The following is a 16,688-nucleotide window of genomic DNA, read 5'->3' as shown; positions in this document are numbered from 1 at the left end:
TGCCAGGCTGTGTGCCTGGATTTTTACTTGTATTTTCTTACTGAATCCTTATAATATCCCCATTATTTCAGCCTTATTACTCTCCCCATTTTACAGAACAAGAAACTGAGATCCAGGGAGCTAAGTCCTATATCCACACCAGTTAATGTTAAGCCTCCAGCCCAAGTCTGACTGACTCCTAAGAAGGACAGTGGGAATTGGATATAACCTTGTAATTTTACATGATTGTGTTTTTAGGGGATTGATTAAAGGGTCTCTCATGCTGCTCTAGGCTTTCTCTCTCTTTTGCTCCAAAATGTCTCTTTCATGGGGAAGAAGTCAGGGAAACCTCTTACCCAAGCGCTCTACCTCGCTAAACACTGCCTTGGCTATAAGGGCATTTGCTTGATCATATAACATTTCTCCACTTCTCTGTGCCGTCCATTTTTGTTAGTTGTATGATAGCACTCAATGTTCCCTAATTTGCAGCCTGAGGATCTTTGGATGGTGTCCACCCTTTCAGAAGTCTGTAAATACTTCCCTCTACTAAACTAATTTTAACATTTTACTATCCTTTCGGTATCTGTGGAGACAAAGGGGCTGGATGGGCTCTGGCTGGTGGGTCCCACATGCACCTTCATCACCTGCCTTCTTGCACCTGGGAAGAACCACCCACACTCTGACATCAAAGCAGCAGTCAGCTGCACTTGCTGTTTGCTTTCCCCCAGGAATCTGCTTGTTCATCTCATTCTTGTCCCACCCCCTACTCCACCCCCCACCCCCCGCTCCCCTTAATGGCACTGGAACCTCTTTAACATCTCCTCTTTTACTCTCCTGGTACCATGGTTAAGCGGAGCATCTGGTAATGAATGAGTCAGTGAACATTTAGTTATTTGGTGTGAGCCTCCTGTGACCTTTTTTCCCCCAACAACTTTACTGAGATGGAATTCACACACCATACAATTCACCCACTTTAAGTTTTCCCATATGACTGTTTGAAGTCAGATTCTGCCCACTGACCCCAACCTTACACAGTGGGTAACTTCCTTTCAATTCCTTTTGAGTTATGTAGGGTAGAAATGATTTTTTTTTTCCTTCTGGACTGAAAAACTACCTTACAAAAATTTTGAACTTGGCTCAATATTGAAGCCTTGAAGATTTCTCGAAGGCCAGTTATTAGAGGTCTGTGATTTTCCCTGGGGGATTTTTCTTGCTGTTTGGATCTGTATTAGTATTTCCATCTTCATCTCCCTTACATCCATCCCCAGGCTTATGTGAAAAACCTGCTGACCCATCGTTGCCTGGCCCTGGTGGCCAGGATGTGCTGGGAAGCCTTAGGATCACACGGCTACAATATATGCAGAGGCTACTTAATTTCAATTTAGTCCCTTCCCCCGTTTCCTCAACCTGTCCTGGAAAGACTTTTCTAGTATTAGAACATCAACCAGGTAGCTATATACACAGAGCTGACGATTATCACATTTTTAATTATACACGTTAGAGAGGCACCTGTGAAACTGAGTTGGCCAACTGTGGAGAAGGCAGATTTATCTTGGTCTCCATTTGCTCTTTTATTTCCTTTACGTGTACTTCAAATTGTGTTCTGAGCTTGACCTCCAAAGAAACTGGGTGCTTCGGTATGGCAGTGACTTGAGCATGAATGAACCTGCAAAAGTTACAGGGTCTGAATTGCTGATCATGACCGCCTTCCTGTAACCCAGAGGAGGTACTCAGACAGCCCCCTCGCTCTTTTTGTGTGATTCTAGACCATCCGGTATTATTCTTCCAGCTTAAGGAGAGGCGGGTCGCAGTGGGGGGGTGTCTGGGGGGTTACTGCAATGTGTGTCTCTCGACTTGGCCGCAAGTTTTGACAGCCCATCTTGATCCACATGCCCAACTCCCTCTGGCAGTCAATGGTAATAATTGGCAAGATTGGCCAGTTAAAACCATAAGAAGAAAACGATTACTGACCTTTTATTATAATTCAGTGTAATTTCTACTTAATTTGCTTCACTAAAAGTTGACTTTCAGAGGTTCCTGGGTGGCTCAGTCGGTTAAGCGACTGACTTAACGCTCAGGTCATGATCTCGCGGTTTGTGAGTTCAAGCCCCGCATCAGGCTCTGTGCTGACAGCTCGGAGCCTGGAGCCCGCTTCGGATTCTGTGTCTCCCTCTTTCTCTCTCTCCTTCCCCTGCTCGCTCGCTCTCTCTCTCTCTCTCTCTCTCTCTCTCTCAAAAATAAATAAAAAACATTAAAAAAATTTTTTTTAAAGTTCACTTTCTGTCTCACTGAGCTTCTATGCAGACAGAAGGTATATCATCTAATCATAGGATTGGGACATGTTGAAAAGCTTTTGGAGTCAGTAAGAAACCCAAGAACATAAAGGTATAAAAAAAAGATGTGAACTTGTATTCACATAGAAAAATATAAATGACCAGAAAACATGAAAAAAACTTCAATCTAGTCATTAAAGAAATTCAGATTAATACAGTGAAATGCTAGTTTCACCAATCAAATAGGCAATGCTTAAATATTGTCGGAGAAAAGCACAGAGCTGGCATGAAAGTTCTGGTACATTTCTGGAGGGTAATTTAGCAATGAATATCACAGGGCTTAGGAGTGCCTACCATTTGACCAGCCAGTTCCACTTCAAAGGTCTCAGCCTAAGGAAAGGACTGGACAAATGGACAGTTACACAAAGGTGTATGCAGCAAGGTATTCACTCTAGCATCCTTAAATGGAAAAAATTAGAAACGACTAAACTAAGAAGTCATTTTGATGTGTCATAGTTCATTTACCAATAAAATACTATGATGATATAACTTGTTCAGAGCCTGGAGCCTGCCTCTAGCTTAGAGCGTGTCTCCCTCTTCTCTCTGCCCCTCCCCTGCTTGCATTCTCTCTCTCTCTCTCTCTCAAAAATAAACTTTAAAAAATTAAAAAAAAATTTTAATGAACAAAATACACTAGAACCTAAGAAAAAAAAAATGACCTGCTGATGGATGACAGTCTCTGCTTCGTGTCTTCCAGGGTGCTGCACCACAAGCAGGTGAATCCTAGCAACGTCCTCTGAGTGGTGTGGCAGGTGTGGTTTCAGCACAGGTGTGCTCATCAATTCATGTGTTTCTACTTAGGGCTGTTTTGCTGCAGCTTCGGAAGTCTTGAAACACTTGAAGGAACGATTCCCACCAAATAGTCAGCATGCCCAGGTAATCTGACTTTTGCATGGCATCTGATTTATTTCCAAAGAGACCATTTTTAGTGTATTGTTGTCAGAGTGAAATATTTTGCATCTCCTGTCAGTTTCTTGTGTCTTGGTTCCTCTCTGTGTCATCTGTGCATTGAGGTCAATAGTCCCAGACTCTCAGCTCTGTGCAGGGCAGAGAGGGGGTGCCTGGCGGCTCCGTCGTTTAAAGTGTCTGACTCTTGATTTCAGCTCAGGTCATGATCTCAGGGTTTGTGGAATTGACCCCACGTTGGGCTCCATTTTGAAAGCACAGGGGCTGCTTGGGATTCTCTCTCTCCCTCTCTCTCTGCCTCTCCTACACTTATGCGCTCTCTCTCTCTCATTCACTCACTCAAACTAAATAAATAAACTTAAAAAAAAAAAAAAAGAAGGCAGAGGGCTGCCTGGGTGGCTCATCCGATTAAGTGTTTGACTTTGGCTCAGGTCATGATCTTATATTTCATGAGTTCAAACCCCACAGTGGGCTCTGTGCTGACAACTCAGAGCCTGGAACCTGCTTGGGATTGTGTCTCCCTCTCTCTCTCTGCCCCTCCCCTGCTTGCGTGCTCTCTCAAAAATAAACAAACATTAAAGGAAAAAAAGGCAGAGAAATAAACTCTGATAAAGACTTAAAGGTTTATTTGGAGAGCTTTTTTTCTGTCTTCATGGTTTTAAGTTAGTATTGCTTTATCACTGTATGGAAATAAGAAAAGATATTGTCCATGTTCATGGACAGAACAAGAGTTAGGACTCACTATGGTGCTGTGTCTCTTACTTGGCAACTCTACTCTCTTCCTCCCAGAATTCAGTAACCTTTTGGGAAGATGTACCCAGACGGAATTGAATTAGTTTTATAAAGTAGTCCCAGGCCCTGTGTTCCTTATTGTACTTTATCCGTCTCTAATGGGGCTGAGAAAGCTGTTACAGGTTTCTTCCATCCCTTTCCAAGTTTAGTCTTCAGTGGATTAGAGAATTTGAAATCCTAAGAGACTGTGGCCTGGGAATCCCCTAGTGCCAGTCCCTGGGGCTGCCATTCCTACAGGTTGTTGGCTCCATGGCACTGGCGATCGCGTGGGTGCCCCTCTGCATGTGAAGTGTGCTTGGACCTCATCGCCGCCTTCAGCAGCCTGTGATCGGAGTTCACGGCGCCCAGCTGGAAAGGCGGTCTGCACGTGAGATAGCACCTAAGGATGATATGTGAAAGAAAGAATTAAGGTGGTCCTGTGGCAGTGGTAATGCAATGAAACGGTTTTGGGGACAGTTCTAGCTGTTTAGGGAAAAAAAAAGACAGTTCACAGAAAAAGGCGTACATGGCCAGCAGGTGTATGACAACATGCTCAGCCTGGCTGACAGTCAGGGAAGTACAAGTGGAAACAGTAATGAGATATTTCATACCTGTCAGATTGGCCAAAGGTGGAATATCTGACAGGACCAAGTGTCGGTGAGGACGAGGAGCGACAGGTCATGTCGTATTGCTGGTGGGAAGTGTAAATTGGTATGACCCACCTGAAGAACAAATGGGCACCCTATTGAATTGAAGGTATGTCCTGTGTTTCCTGGCATAGCCCTGGCATAAACTCTTGCACCAGCGGAGAATGCGCAAGAATGTTGATGGCAGCATTGTTCAGAAGCGTGAAAAATTGGCACTCCCTAAATACTCATCAGTGTGAGAGCAGATATTCATATAACTGAGAACTATTCGTTAGTGGAAAGGATGAACTGGAGCTACTTGTATTAACATTTAGTCCCAGAAAAATGCTGTTGAGCTTAAGAGCAAGTTGTCAAAGGATACATAAGGTCCAGCAGTATTTACTTTATGCAACATTTAAAAACATACAAGATCATACATCATACTACATATTGTTTAAGAGTAAGAATATATGCTATAATAGGATAAAAACGTAAGTAGAAATGATAAACACCAAATCAGGTGCTTACTTTGGTTTGATTTATTTGTTTGTTTTTGAGAGAGAGAGAGAGAGAGAGAGAGAGAGAGAGAGAGAGAGAAAGAGAGAGAAAGGGAATCCCAGGAGGGGCAGAGAGAGAGAGAAGTGGGACTCATGTGTATCCGATGCGGGACTTGAACTCACGAACCATCAGAACACGACCTGAACTGAAGTCAGACACTCAACAACTGAGTCACCCAGGCACCCCAGGTGCTTATTTAGAACAAAGAAAGAGGGGAATGGAATTTGCAAAGGACGTCATCTGTAAGCAATAATATCTGAAGCAAATGTAGCAAAATGTTGTATTTTGACAAAGTTGGTGACTGGCACACATGTGTTTGTTATTTGTTACTTTATTCTTAGGGCTTTTTTATATCCTTGAAATATTTATGAAAAATTTTTAAGTTCCAAAAATGTTAAAATATTTTTATATCTCTGTTGAGTAATGAGGTGCATTTTATTCTCAAAAATTTTTTTCTTCTTAGCTATGGATGCTATGTGATCAGAAAATACAGTTTGACAGAGCAATGAATGATGGCAAATACCATTTGGCCGATTCTCTTGTTACAGGAATCACAGCTCTTAACAGCATAGAGGGTGTGTACAGGTAAGAAACCTCAAAAACCCCAGCCCCAGAATAAAGTAATTCTCAAATGGCTTTATTCTTACTTCTTTTGTGTGTTTAATTTATCAACTTTAGCTTAGGAAAAGACATTTTTGTCTACTTATTACAGGAAATTAGAAAATAAAGATGAGTAATATGAGAAAATAAGTATCACCCAGAGATAATCACAAACATTCTAATATCTATAATTTCAAACTTCTTTTACTTGCACGTGTTGTGGGTGGGTGGGTGTATACACATGTGCTTACACACACACACACACACACACACACACACACACAACACACACACACACTTTTTTCCCCTCTTTTAATAAAGGCAAAGGTCTTCCCCTTGGGAGGTTTATAGTCTAATTGAGGATGCAGAGATTCTAACCCTGAAATCGACTATACTTGCAGCCCTGGCAAATCATCAGCATAACTATTTGTGTTTATTTTGTTTCTGTGTCAGGAAAGCAATCGTACTGCAAGCTCAGAACCAAATGTCAGAGGCGCATAAGCTTTTACAAAAGTTGTTGATTCATTGTCAGAAAATCAGGAATACGGAGATGGTGATCAGGTAAGGGGGGTCCCTTGAGCACCTGCAGGTGGTCGTTGGTGCCGGACCCTCTCATGCCGTGTCTCCCTCTTTGCGGACAGCGTCCTGCTGTCTGTGGCCGAGCTATACTGGCGGTCCTCCTCCCCCACCATCGCGCTGCCCGTGCTCCTGCAGGCTCTGGCCCTCTCCAAGGAGTACCGCTTACAGTACTTGGCCTCTGAAACGGTGCTGAACTTGGCTTTTGCTCAGGTAAGCCGATCTCTGTTTTTATAGCACATATCTGTGCTCAAGAACTGCTTAGTCTGTTACTGCTCTTTGGTTTTGAAAGGGATCATAATAAGCTTTTGACTTTTTATTCTTGAAGTCTGGGAATACAGTCCCATTGTGCAAGTCCTCCAGGGAAGGCTGAAGCCGTGAATGTGGTGGCAAGCTGACACCTCCCGGTGGCACTGGCTGTACCGAGCTGTGTAGTTAATGAAGGGGATGCACCCGTTCACTGAGGACACTTGCCTCATATTAATGATTTAGTTGGCCCAGAGCTCTGCTTGATTAATAAGGGGATAAATGACGAAATGAGGAAGTTGTGTATTTATTGAAAGGTTTTAGAAGTTAAAATGTATTTTATGTTTGTTTACTGTCTCCCCCTGAGGAATGTAAAGCCCGTGTGAAAAGGGACTTTGTTTCCTCCCTGCTGTATCCTCTGGTACTTAGTAGGACCTATACATAGTAGGCTTTTAATAAATACTTTTTGAATGAATGCATTTTGAATTAATTCACTGTCACTAGGAGAATTTACTAACTAAAGCAGAGATTTCCCAAACCATGCATTAGAATTAATTAGGAAGGGGCACCTGAGTGGCTCAGTCGGTTGAGTGTCCTATTCTTAATTTTGGCTCAGGTCATCATTTTATGTTATGGTTCGTGGGTTCAAGCCCTGTGTTGGGCTGGTTCTGTGCTGACAGTATGGAGCCTGCTTGGGATTCTCTCTCTCTTTGTTTCTCCATCCCTACCCTGTTCCCACTTTCTCTTTCTCTCTCAAAATAAATAAATAAACTTTAAAGAAAGACAGAAAAGGGGCAGGGGCACCTGGGTGGCTCAGTCAGTTGAGTGTCTAACTTTGGCTCAGGTCCTGATCTCAAGGTCCGTGAGTTTGAGCCCCGCGTCAGGCTTGCTCCTGTCAGCCTGTCAGCACAGAGTCCGCTTCAGATCCTCTGTCTGGCCCTCCCCTGCGTGTGCGTGTGCTCTCTCTTTTTCTCTCTCTCTCAAAAATAAAAATGCAAAGAAGAATTGGGAAGATTTAAAAAATATCTAGAGGTGCCTGGGTGGCTCAGTTGGTTAATTGTCTGACTTCAGCTCAGGTCATGATCTTATAGTTCCTGAGTTTGAGTCCCACATCAGGCTCTCTGTGATCAGCATGGAGCCTACTTTGGATCCTGTCTCCTTCTCTCTCTGTGCCTCCTCCTCTTGTGCTTTTCTTCTCTCAAAAATAAACATACATTTAAAAAAACCTACATATCTGGTTTTGCTTTGAAACATGGAGTCAGAATCTCTAGGGAATGAGTAGAGGAGTCTAATCTATTTTCTGGTTCTAGTGATTTTTTTTTTCTTAATTAAGATCAAATTCACATAACATAAAATTTACCATTTAAATCATTTTAAAAGATACAATTCAGTGGTTTTAAGAATATTTACAGTGTTTTGCAACCATCAACCCTGTTTAATTCCAGAATATTTTCATCATTCCAAAGAGAAACCTCGTACCCATTCAGTAGTCACTCCTCATTTCCCCTCCCCCAAACCCCTGGCAGCCCCCAATCTATTTTCTGCCTCTGTGGGTTTGCTATTCTGGATCTTTCATATAAATGGTATCGTACAATATCTGGGTTTACGTAGTCTGGCTTCTTCACTTAGTGTAATGTTTTCAGGGTTCATTCATGTTAAATGAATATTTAGTATGTGTCACTACTTCATTCCTTTTATTATTTATTTACTCCAAGTTTATTTACTTATTTTGAGAGAGAGAGAGTGGCAAAGAGAGGAGAGTGAGAATCCCAAGCAGGCTTCACACTATCAGCATAGAGCCCGAAGCAAGGCTTGAACCCACAAACGTTGAGATCATGACGTGTGTCAAAATCAAGCATCAGATGTTTAACCAACTGAGCCACCCAAGTGCCCAACTTTATTCTTTTTTTTTTTTTAATGGTTTTTATTTATTTTTGAGAGAGAGAGAGAGACAGCGCAAGCAGGGGAGAGTCAGAGAGAGAGGGAGATACAGAATCCAAAGCAGGCTCCAGGCTCTGAGCTGTCAGCACAGAGCCCGATGCGGAGCTTGAACCCACAAACTGTGAGATCATGACCTGAGCTGAAGCCGACGCTTAACTGACTGAGCCACCCAGGCGCCCAGTCACTTCATTTTTTTTAATGGCTTAATAAGACTCCATTGGATGGATTGACTACATTTTGTTTATCCACTCTTCCATCAGTTGGTGGACATTTGGGTCAGCTATTATAAATAGCTGCTTAAAAAATGTTGTTTTTAATATTTATTTATTTAGAGAGCATGCAGGGGAGAGGGAGAGAGAGAATCCCAAGCAGGCTTTGTGCTGTCAGTGCAGAGCCCAACTGGTAGCTAGATCCCATGAATCATGAGATCATGACTTGAGCTGAAATCAAAAGTCAGATGCTTAACCAATGGAGCCACCTAGGTGCCTCTGAATAGCGTCTTTTAACATCATGTATGTGTAGTTGTATGTTTTAATTTCTCTTGGATATACTTAGGAGTAGAATTGCTGGGTCATACGATAATTCTATATTTAACTTTATGGAACCACCACACTTTTCCACAGTAACTGCACCATCTTATTCTCACCAGCAATGTATGAAGGTTCCGGTTTCTCCATGTCCTTGCCACTACTTGTTATTTTTTTTTTCTTCTTTTTTTGTATTATACCCATCCTACTATAAAGTTCTATCTCATTGTGGGTTTTATTTGTATTTTTCTAATAACGCATGATCTTGAGCATCTTGTTGTGTGCTTATTGGCCATTTGGCTATTGGCCATCTTTGGAGATGTGTCTTAGTCCTTTACCCATTTTCTAACTGGGTTCTTGTCTTTTTGATGTTCAGTTGTAAGATTGTTTTGTATATTCTGAATTCTAGACCCTTGTCAGATATATGATTTGCAAATCTTTTTCTGTTCTCGAGGTTGTCTTTTTACTTTCTTGATCATGTCTTTTGATGCACTGAAGTTTTTAAATTTGATGAAATCCAGTTTATCCTTTTTTTTCTTTTGTTGCTTGTGCTTTTGGTGTTCTCGCTAAGAAACTGTGGTTTAATCCAAATTCACAAAGATTATACCTATGTTTCCTTCTAAGGATTTTAATAGTTTTAGCTCTTACATTTAGGTCTCTGATCCATTTTGAGTTCATTTTTTAAAGTTTATTTATTTATTTTGAGGGGGGGAGCAGAGAGAGAGGAGGGAGAGAATCTCAAGCACACGAACCATAAGATCATTACCCAAACTGAAATCAAGACTCAGACACCCAAGCAACTGAGCCACACCGGGGGCCCCATTTTTGAGTTAATGTTTATATATGGCATGAGATGAGTGCAGCTTCATTCTCCCAAGCACTGCTTGTTGAAAAGACTATTCTTTTCCCGTTGAGTACTCTTGGCACCCTTGTCAAAAATATTGATCATGAATGTAGGGGTTTATTTCTGCACTCTTGGTTCTATTCCATCGATCTGTCCTTATGCCAGCACCACATTGTTTGATTACTGTATCTTTGTAGTAAATTTAAAATTAGGATGGAAGTAAGAGTTCTCTAATTTTGTCCCTTTTTTTCAAGATCATTTTGGCTGTTGGCATTTCATGCAATTCCATATGAATTTTAGAATAGCTTGTCCATTTCAGTAAAAATAGTATTTAGAATTTTGATAAGGAATGCGTTCAGTCTGTAGAATTTGGAGACTGTTGCCATCTTCACACTATTAATTCTTCCAGTCCATTAACACAGAGTGTCTTTTTTTTTAGGTCTTCTCTAATTTCTTTTATTTTTTTAAGTTAACTTATTTATTTTGAGGCAAGGAAAGGCAGAGAGAGAGGAAAGGAGAGAGAGAATCCTAGGCATGTTCTTTGAGGCCTGTGCAGAGCCCAGCATGGGGCTCGAACTTAAAAACCATTAGATCCTGACCTGAGCCGAAATCAAAAGTTGGATGCTTAACCGAGTCACCCAGGTGCCCCAGATCTTCTTTTTTATTTTTATTTTTTATTTTATTTATTTTGAGAGACAGAGCAAGCAGGGGAAGGGGAGAGAGAGAGGAGAGAGGAGAGAGAGAGAGAGAGAGAGAGAGAGAGAGAGAGAGAGAGAGAGAGAATCCCAAGCAGGCTCCACACTGTTAGGGCAGAGCTCGATGTGGGGCTCAAACTCACGAATTGTGAGGTCATGACCTGAGCTGAAATCAAAAGTTGGATGCTTAACCGACTGAGCCCCCCAGGTGCCCGCCACCCCCCCCATGTCTTCTTTAATGTCTTCAACAGTGTCTTCTAGTTTTCAGTGTACAATTCTTACAGTTTCTTAGTTAAATTTATTCCTAAGTATTTTATTTTTTTTGATGCTATCATAAACAGAATTTAAAAATTAATTTGATTTATGGATTGTTCATTGCTAGTATATATTGATCTTATATCCTGCACCTTTGCCGAACTTGACCTGTTACAGTTTTTTAAGGATTCTTTAGAAGTTTTCTGTATATAAGATCATGTTATCTGCAAATACAGAGTTTTACCTCTTCCATTCCAATTTGAATACCTTTCATTTCTTTTGCTTGCTCAATTGCTCCATGTAGAACTTTCAGAACAGTGCTGAATAGAAGTGGCAAGAATGTGCATCGTTGTTTTTTGCTCCTGATCTTAGGGCACGATTTCAGTCTTTCGTTGTTAACCATGATGTTAGCTGTGGGTTTTTCATAGATGCACCAGTATTAGTTGAGGAAATTCCCTTCTACTCCTGAATGTTTTTATCATGAAAGGGTGTTGGATTTTTGTGAAGTACTTTTTCTGTATCAATTGAGTAGATCATGTGGTGCTTTTCCTTTGTTCCATTAATATTGTATATTACATTGATTTTTGCATATTGAACCACTCTTGCATTCTTGGGATAAATCCTACTTGGTTACGGTATCTGATTTTTTTTCTTTTGAGAGAGAGTGGGGGAGGGGCAAAGGGAGAGAGAATCTTTTTTTTAATATATATTTTTTAATGTTTTTATTTCTTTTTGAGAGAGAGAGAGAGAGAGAGAGAGTGAGTGAGTGAGTAGGGGAGGGTCAGAGAGAGAGGGAGACAGAATCTGAAGACAGGCTCCAGACCCTGAGCTGTCAGCACAGAGCCCGACACGGGGCTCAAACCCATGAACCGCAAGATCATGACCTGAGCTGAAGCCGGACGCTCAACCGACAGAGCCACCCAGGCGCTCCGAGAGAGAGAGAATCTTAAGCAGGCTCTCTGGCCAGTGCGGAGCCCAGCGTGGGGCTCAACGCAAAGCTCGATCTCACAACTGAGATTATGACCTGAGCTAAAATCAAGAGTTGGACACTTCACCAACTGAGCCAACCAGGTGCCCCAGTGTATGATCCTTTTAATGTGCAATTGGATTTGGTTTGCTAGTATTTGTTGAGGATTTTTGCATCTGTAGTCATAAGGAATATTGGTCTGTAGTTTTCTTTTCTTATGATATCTTTATTTTGGTTTGGTATTAGGGTAGTAGTGGCCTTACAAAGTGAGTTAAGAAATGTTCCCTTCTCTTCTATTTTTTGGAAAAATGAGAAGCATTGGTGTTAATTCTTTAACTGTTTGGTAGAATTTATCAGTGAATACATTTGGTCCTGAGCTCTTCTTTTACGGAAATTTTTTTGGTTACCACTTCAGTGTCTTTACTTGTTGTGGGTCCATTTAGATTTTCTGTCTCTTCTTGAGTCAGTTTTGGTAATTTCTGTCTTTCCAGACGTTTGTTCATTTTATCTAATTTGTTGGCATACAATTGTTCATGGTATTCTCATAAAATCCTCTTTATTTCTATAAAGTTATTAGTTGACTCTCTACTTTCATTCTTGATTTTTGTCATTTGAGTCTTCTCTCCCTCTTTTTCTTGGTCTAGCTAACAGTTTGTTAATTTTCTTGATCTTTTTGAAGGATCAACTTTTAGTTTCATTGATACCATTGTTTTTCTTTTCTTACTTTGTTCATTTTCACTCTAATTGTTATTATTTCCTTGCCTCTATTAGCTTTGGGTGTAGTTTGCTCTTTCTTTAGTTTCTTTTCTTTTCTTTCTTTCTTTTTTTTAAAGCAGGCTCCATACCCAGCATGGAGCCCAATGTGGGGTTTGAACTCATGACCCTGAGATCAAGACCTGAGCTGAGATCAAGAGTCAGACTCTTAATAGACTGAGCCACCCAGGCACCCGTCTTGTTTTTTTTTTAGTTTCTTAGGGTGGAAGTTCAACTTACTGATTTGAGATCTTTTTTCTTTTTTGATTTATGCCTTTACAGCTATAAATTTTCTTCTGAGTACTGTATCCCTTAAGTTTCAGTATGGTGTGTGTGTCTTCATCTCAAAGTATTTTCTAGTTTCCCTCGTGATTTCTTCTTTGACCTATTCATTATTTAAGAATGTGTAGTTTCTTCTCTATATTTATGAATTTTCCAGATTCCCTTCTAATTTTATTTCATGCAATCAGAGAAGATACTTTGTATGACTTCAGTCTTTTATTTTGTGACCTAACATATGATCTATCTGGAAGGCGTTCCATGTGCACTTGAGAAGAAGAAAATGTATTCTACCATTGTTAGGTAGAGTGTGCTTCCTAACAAGTGACTGATAGGGCTAACTGGTTCATAGTGTTATTCAAGTCTTATATTTCCTTGCTGATCTTCTGTCTAGTTGTTCTATCCATTAGTGAAAGTGGAGTACTGGAGCTCTCAAACTGTTGTTGTTAAATTGTCTATTTCTCCCTTCAGTTCTGTCAGTTTTTACTTCATACATTTTGGGGTTCTATTGTTTGGTGTATATGTGTTTATAATTGTGTCTTCTTGATGAATTGACCATTTAGCAGTATATAATGTCCTTTGTCTTTTGTAACAGTTTTTTTTTAATTTTTAAAAAATGTTTTATTTATTTTTGAGAGATAGAGACAGAGCATGAGCACGGGAGGGGCAGAGAAAGAGGGAGGCATAGAATCTGAAACAGGCTCCAGGCTCCGAGCTGTCATCACAGAGCCCGATGTGGGGCTCGAACTTACGAATCATGAGATTATGACCTGAGCCAAAGTCGGCCACTTAACCGACTGAGCCACCCAGGCACCCCTGTAATAGTTTTCGACTTAAAGTCTATTTTGTCTGATATAAGTCTAGTCACTTGAGGTCTTTCTGGTTACTGTTTGTATGGAATATCTTTTTTCTGTCCTTTTACTTTCAGCCTATTTGTGTCTTTTTTTTTTTAAGCCTATTTGTGTCTTTTAACCTAAAGTGAGTCTCCTTGTAGATAGCTAAAAATCTATTCTGCTAATCTCTGCCTTTTAACTGAGAAGTTTAATTCATTTATATTTGATGTAATTATGGATTTGAAAGGACTTCTCTTTTGCTATTTTTTCTTTATGTCTTACATCTTTTTTCCCCCTCAGTTCCTCCATTACTGTTTCATTTGTGTTAAATGGATGTTTCTTCTTTATTTTACTATATACTTTTGAGTTATTTCTTAGTGGTTCCCCTTCTACCAATGATTCTTGCACAGTTTGTTTGACCCTTTGGAATCACCAACCTAAAGGATATTCATTCTGAATGTTTTTGTAAAGACAAAAACTTTCCTATAGTGTGAATAACTGTTACCTACTATATCCATCATAATCTGAATTCAGACTGTCACACAGTGTTTTCCAGGAGTATGGTGCATATTAAATGTAGTACCTGTCAGGGAGAACATAAGCCAGACATGGCCATTGAGAGAAGAGCCAGAAATGAAACCTTTTCTGTAGTGGGTAATGGATGTGGGAATGTACGGTACCACAGTGTTTCTTTTTCAGCTCATCCTTGGAATCCCAGAACAGGCCTTAAGTCTTCTCCACATGGCCATTGAGCCCATCTTGGCGGACGGGGCTGTCCTGGACAAAGGCCGTGCCATGTTCTTGGTGGCCAAGTGTCAGGTGGCTTCAGCAGCTTCTTATGATCCACTGAAGAAAGCAGAAGGTAGGGAACCATACAAAGATTTCTAGTCAATACTACTACAGAAAAAAATTAAATTCAGGACTTAGAAGAAGGAAGACATTAAATCTGGGATAGTATTTAAGTTTTCAAATACATGTTAAAATTTCCTGCAGTATTTAAAGTGGTTTGACATGCATGCTGGCGTGAAGGTTGAGGCGAGTGAATGATTATTTTAACCCCACAGAACCAAGTACCAAGCTGGAAATCAGGACTGGAGACCTTTTTTAAAATCTCACCCTAGTGTATTTTTTTCTTCTCAAAGAGTAGATTATAAAAGTGTCTCTGGGACGTGTTAAATCAATGAAAGTAGATGTCAAGTTCTGAAAACTACATGCGAAGTGTTGCGTTAAATGTGTGCTCTTTTCCCACTTGTCGTCAGCTCTGGAGGCAGCCATCGAGAATCTCAATGAAGCCAAGAACTATTTTGCAAAGGTTGACTGCAAAGAGCAAATCAGAGATGTTGTTTACTTCCAGGCCAGACTCTACCACACCCTGGGGAAGACCCAGGAGAGGAACCGATGCGCGATGCTCTTTCGGCAGCTCCACCAGGAACTGCCCTCTCACGGGGTGCCCCTGATAAATCATCTCTAGTGAGAGGCCCCCGCTGGGCCACTCTACGGAGTATAAGATTTTGGACTTCCCCTCCCTCCATGCAAATGATGTATTTGATGTCTGTCTTACCAATAAACTGCATTCTGATTAGTTTGTCTTATTTTGTTGCTAGAATACACATATTTGTTTTCTCCCTTTTTGATAGCAAAAGATACCAACTTTTTGTTGATAAACAGCTGTTTTACTAATAAGCTATTACAAGTGTTAAATATTATATTCTCTCTGAGCGAAGTTGCCAGTATCTTCTTAGAATCTGTGCATATTCTCCATCATCACAGGAATTTGTGTTTAGCACCTGTGCTCAGACATCAGCTCTTCTGGGTATCAGCAGGTCTCTCTAGGGGGTCAGTGTAGGTTTTGCTAAGGCTTGGATTTTCCCTCTGAAGCTTCCCTGCTTTGTTGGACTGTGCTGGGGGGTTGTGGTGGGCTTGTGTGTACTTGTGAGCACATGTTGGTCCTTGACCAGAGAATAAGAAGGAAAAGATCTTTTTATGGTTTTTGGACCAACAACAAGAAACAGATTTCAATCATGTTCTCAGTATTTGTTTTATCTTCTACATTAGCTTACTTCTTCTCTAACTATATAAATGAGGGATGATGATAACAAGTCTAGGAATTCATTATGAATGAGGGGATTGTAAATTAAGAAAAGGTCTAAACCTCAGAGGTGTGCAGGGTGCTATCACTCGAATATATAGAGTTTCTAATTTACATATCTGAACCCTGCCATTAAGCAGAACCAGTTACTGCTTTGTCTGTTTGTGAATTTATCTTATTCCTCAGCGTTCACAGGAAAATCACCATGTTTCAAGTCCAAAACAGCAACAAGGAACCAACCAAAATTTTCAGCTTCTATCATTGGCTCTTTCTCCGTTAAATTTAAACTTTCTGATGGGAAATAATTTATCTCCAGGGCTCTTTGAAACAGTGTAAAACAACTCCCACTCACAGGGAGCGTTTGCTGGCTAAAGACAGCCGCTCTGGAAACAAGAGACTCAGTGTAAAGATAGAGGCAGTAATTGGTATGTTGATGTTTAAAAATCTTAAATTAATTTGAAAGGTTATATATGGAGATAGTAAAAATTAAATATTCTTAAAGGCTGTAGAGTAACAAGTAATTCTTCCTCCTAGGTAGTAATCACTATTACCAGTTTCTTTTTATTTTTCCAAGTATATGCTTTCATCTGATGTCATTTTTAGCCCATGTATTTAAACTACGGTTTTTCCAGCCCAAGAAGTGATTACTCTGCCTCAGCATAAGAAGGTCCAAGAGATGGAACAAGGTTGCTCCGCTGATTTCTCACACATCAGCATTAAAAACCAGAACTCATCAGGCCTGACCAAGACTAGCTACATGATTTATGGGGCCAGTGCAAAGTAAAAATACAAAGCCTCTATTAAGTAGAGCATTAAACCAGGTACGGGGCACAGTTTACATACCCATGAAGCCATCCTGCCTGGCCCTGCCCTCAGCCTGCATGTTCATCCTTGTAGAACTTAATGCATT

At 40.6% G+C, this 16,688-nt stretch overlaps 1 protein-coding gene across 1 annotated transcript in view; it reads left to right on the top strand.

Moving 5' to 3' along the window:
• The window catches only part of ANAPC5 (anaphase promoting complex subunit 5), a 40,794-nt gene extending 25,523 nt beyond the window's left edge, over positions 1 to 15,271 (top strand). Inside the window, exons 12-17 of the mRNA XM_029922480.1 lie at positions 3,114 to 3,188; positions 5,637 to 5,758; positions 6,227 to 6,334; positions 6,415 to 6,562; positions 14,389 to 14,551; positions 14,949 to 15,271. Of these exons, the coding sequence (XP_029778340.1) occupies positions 3,114 to 3,188; positions 5,637 to 5,758; positions 6,227 to 6,334; positions 6,415 to 6,562; positions 14,389 to 14,551; positions 14,949 to 15,160 (828 nt within the window). The 3' untranslated portion in view covers positions 15,161 to 15,271. The remainder of the gene's footprint in view (positions 1 to 3,113; positions 3,189 to 5,636; positions 5,759 to 6,226; positions 6,335 to 6,414; positions 6,563 to 14,388; positions 14,552 to 14,948) is intronic.
• The last annotated feature ends 1,417 nt before the right edge of the window (positions 15,272 to 16,688 follow it).

Source organism: Suricata suricatta, chromosome 14 (genome assembly GCF_006229205.1).
Source record: "Suricata suricatta isolate VVHF042 chromosome 14, meerkat_22Aug2017_6uvM2_HiC, whole genome shotgun sequence".
NCBI lineage: Eukaryota > Metazoa > Chordata > Mammalia > Carnivora > Herpestidae > Suricata > Suricata suricatta.
Note: the sequence above shows the minus strand (reverse complement) of the source record. Positions and strands in the feature narration are given on the sequence as shown.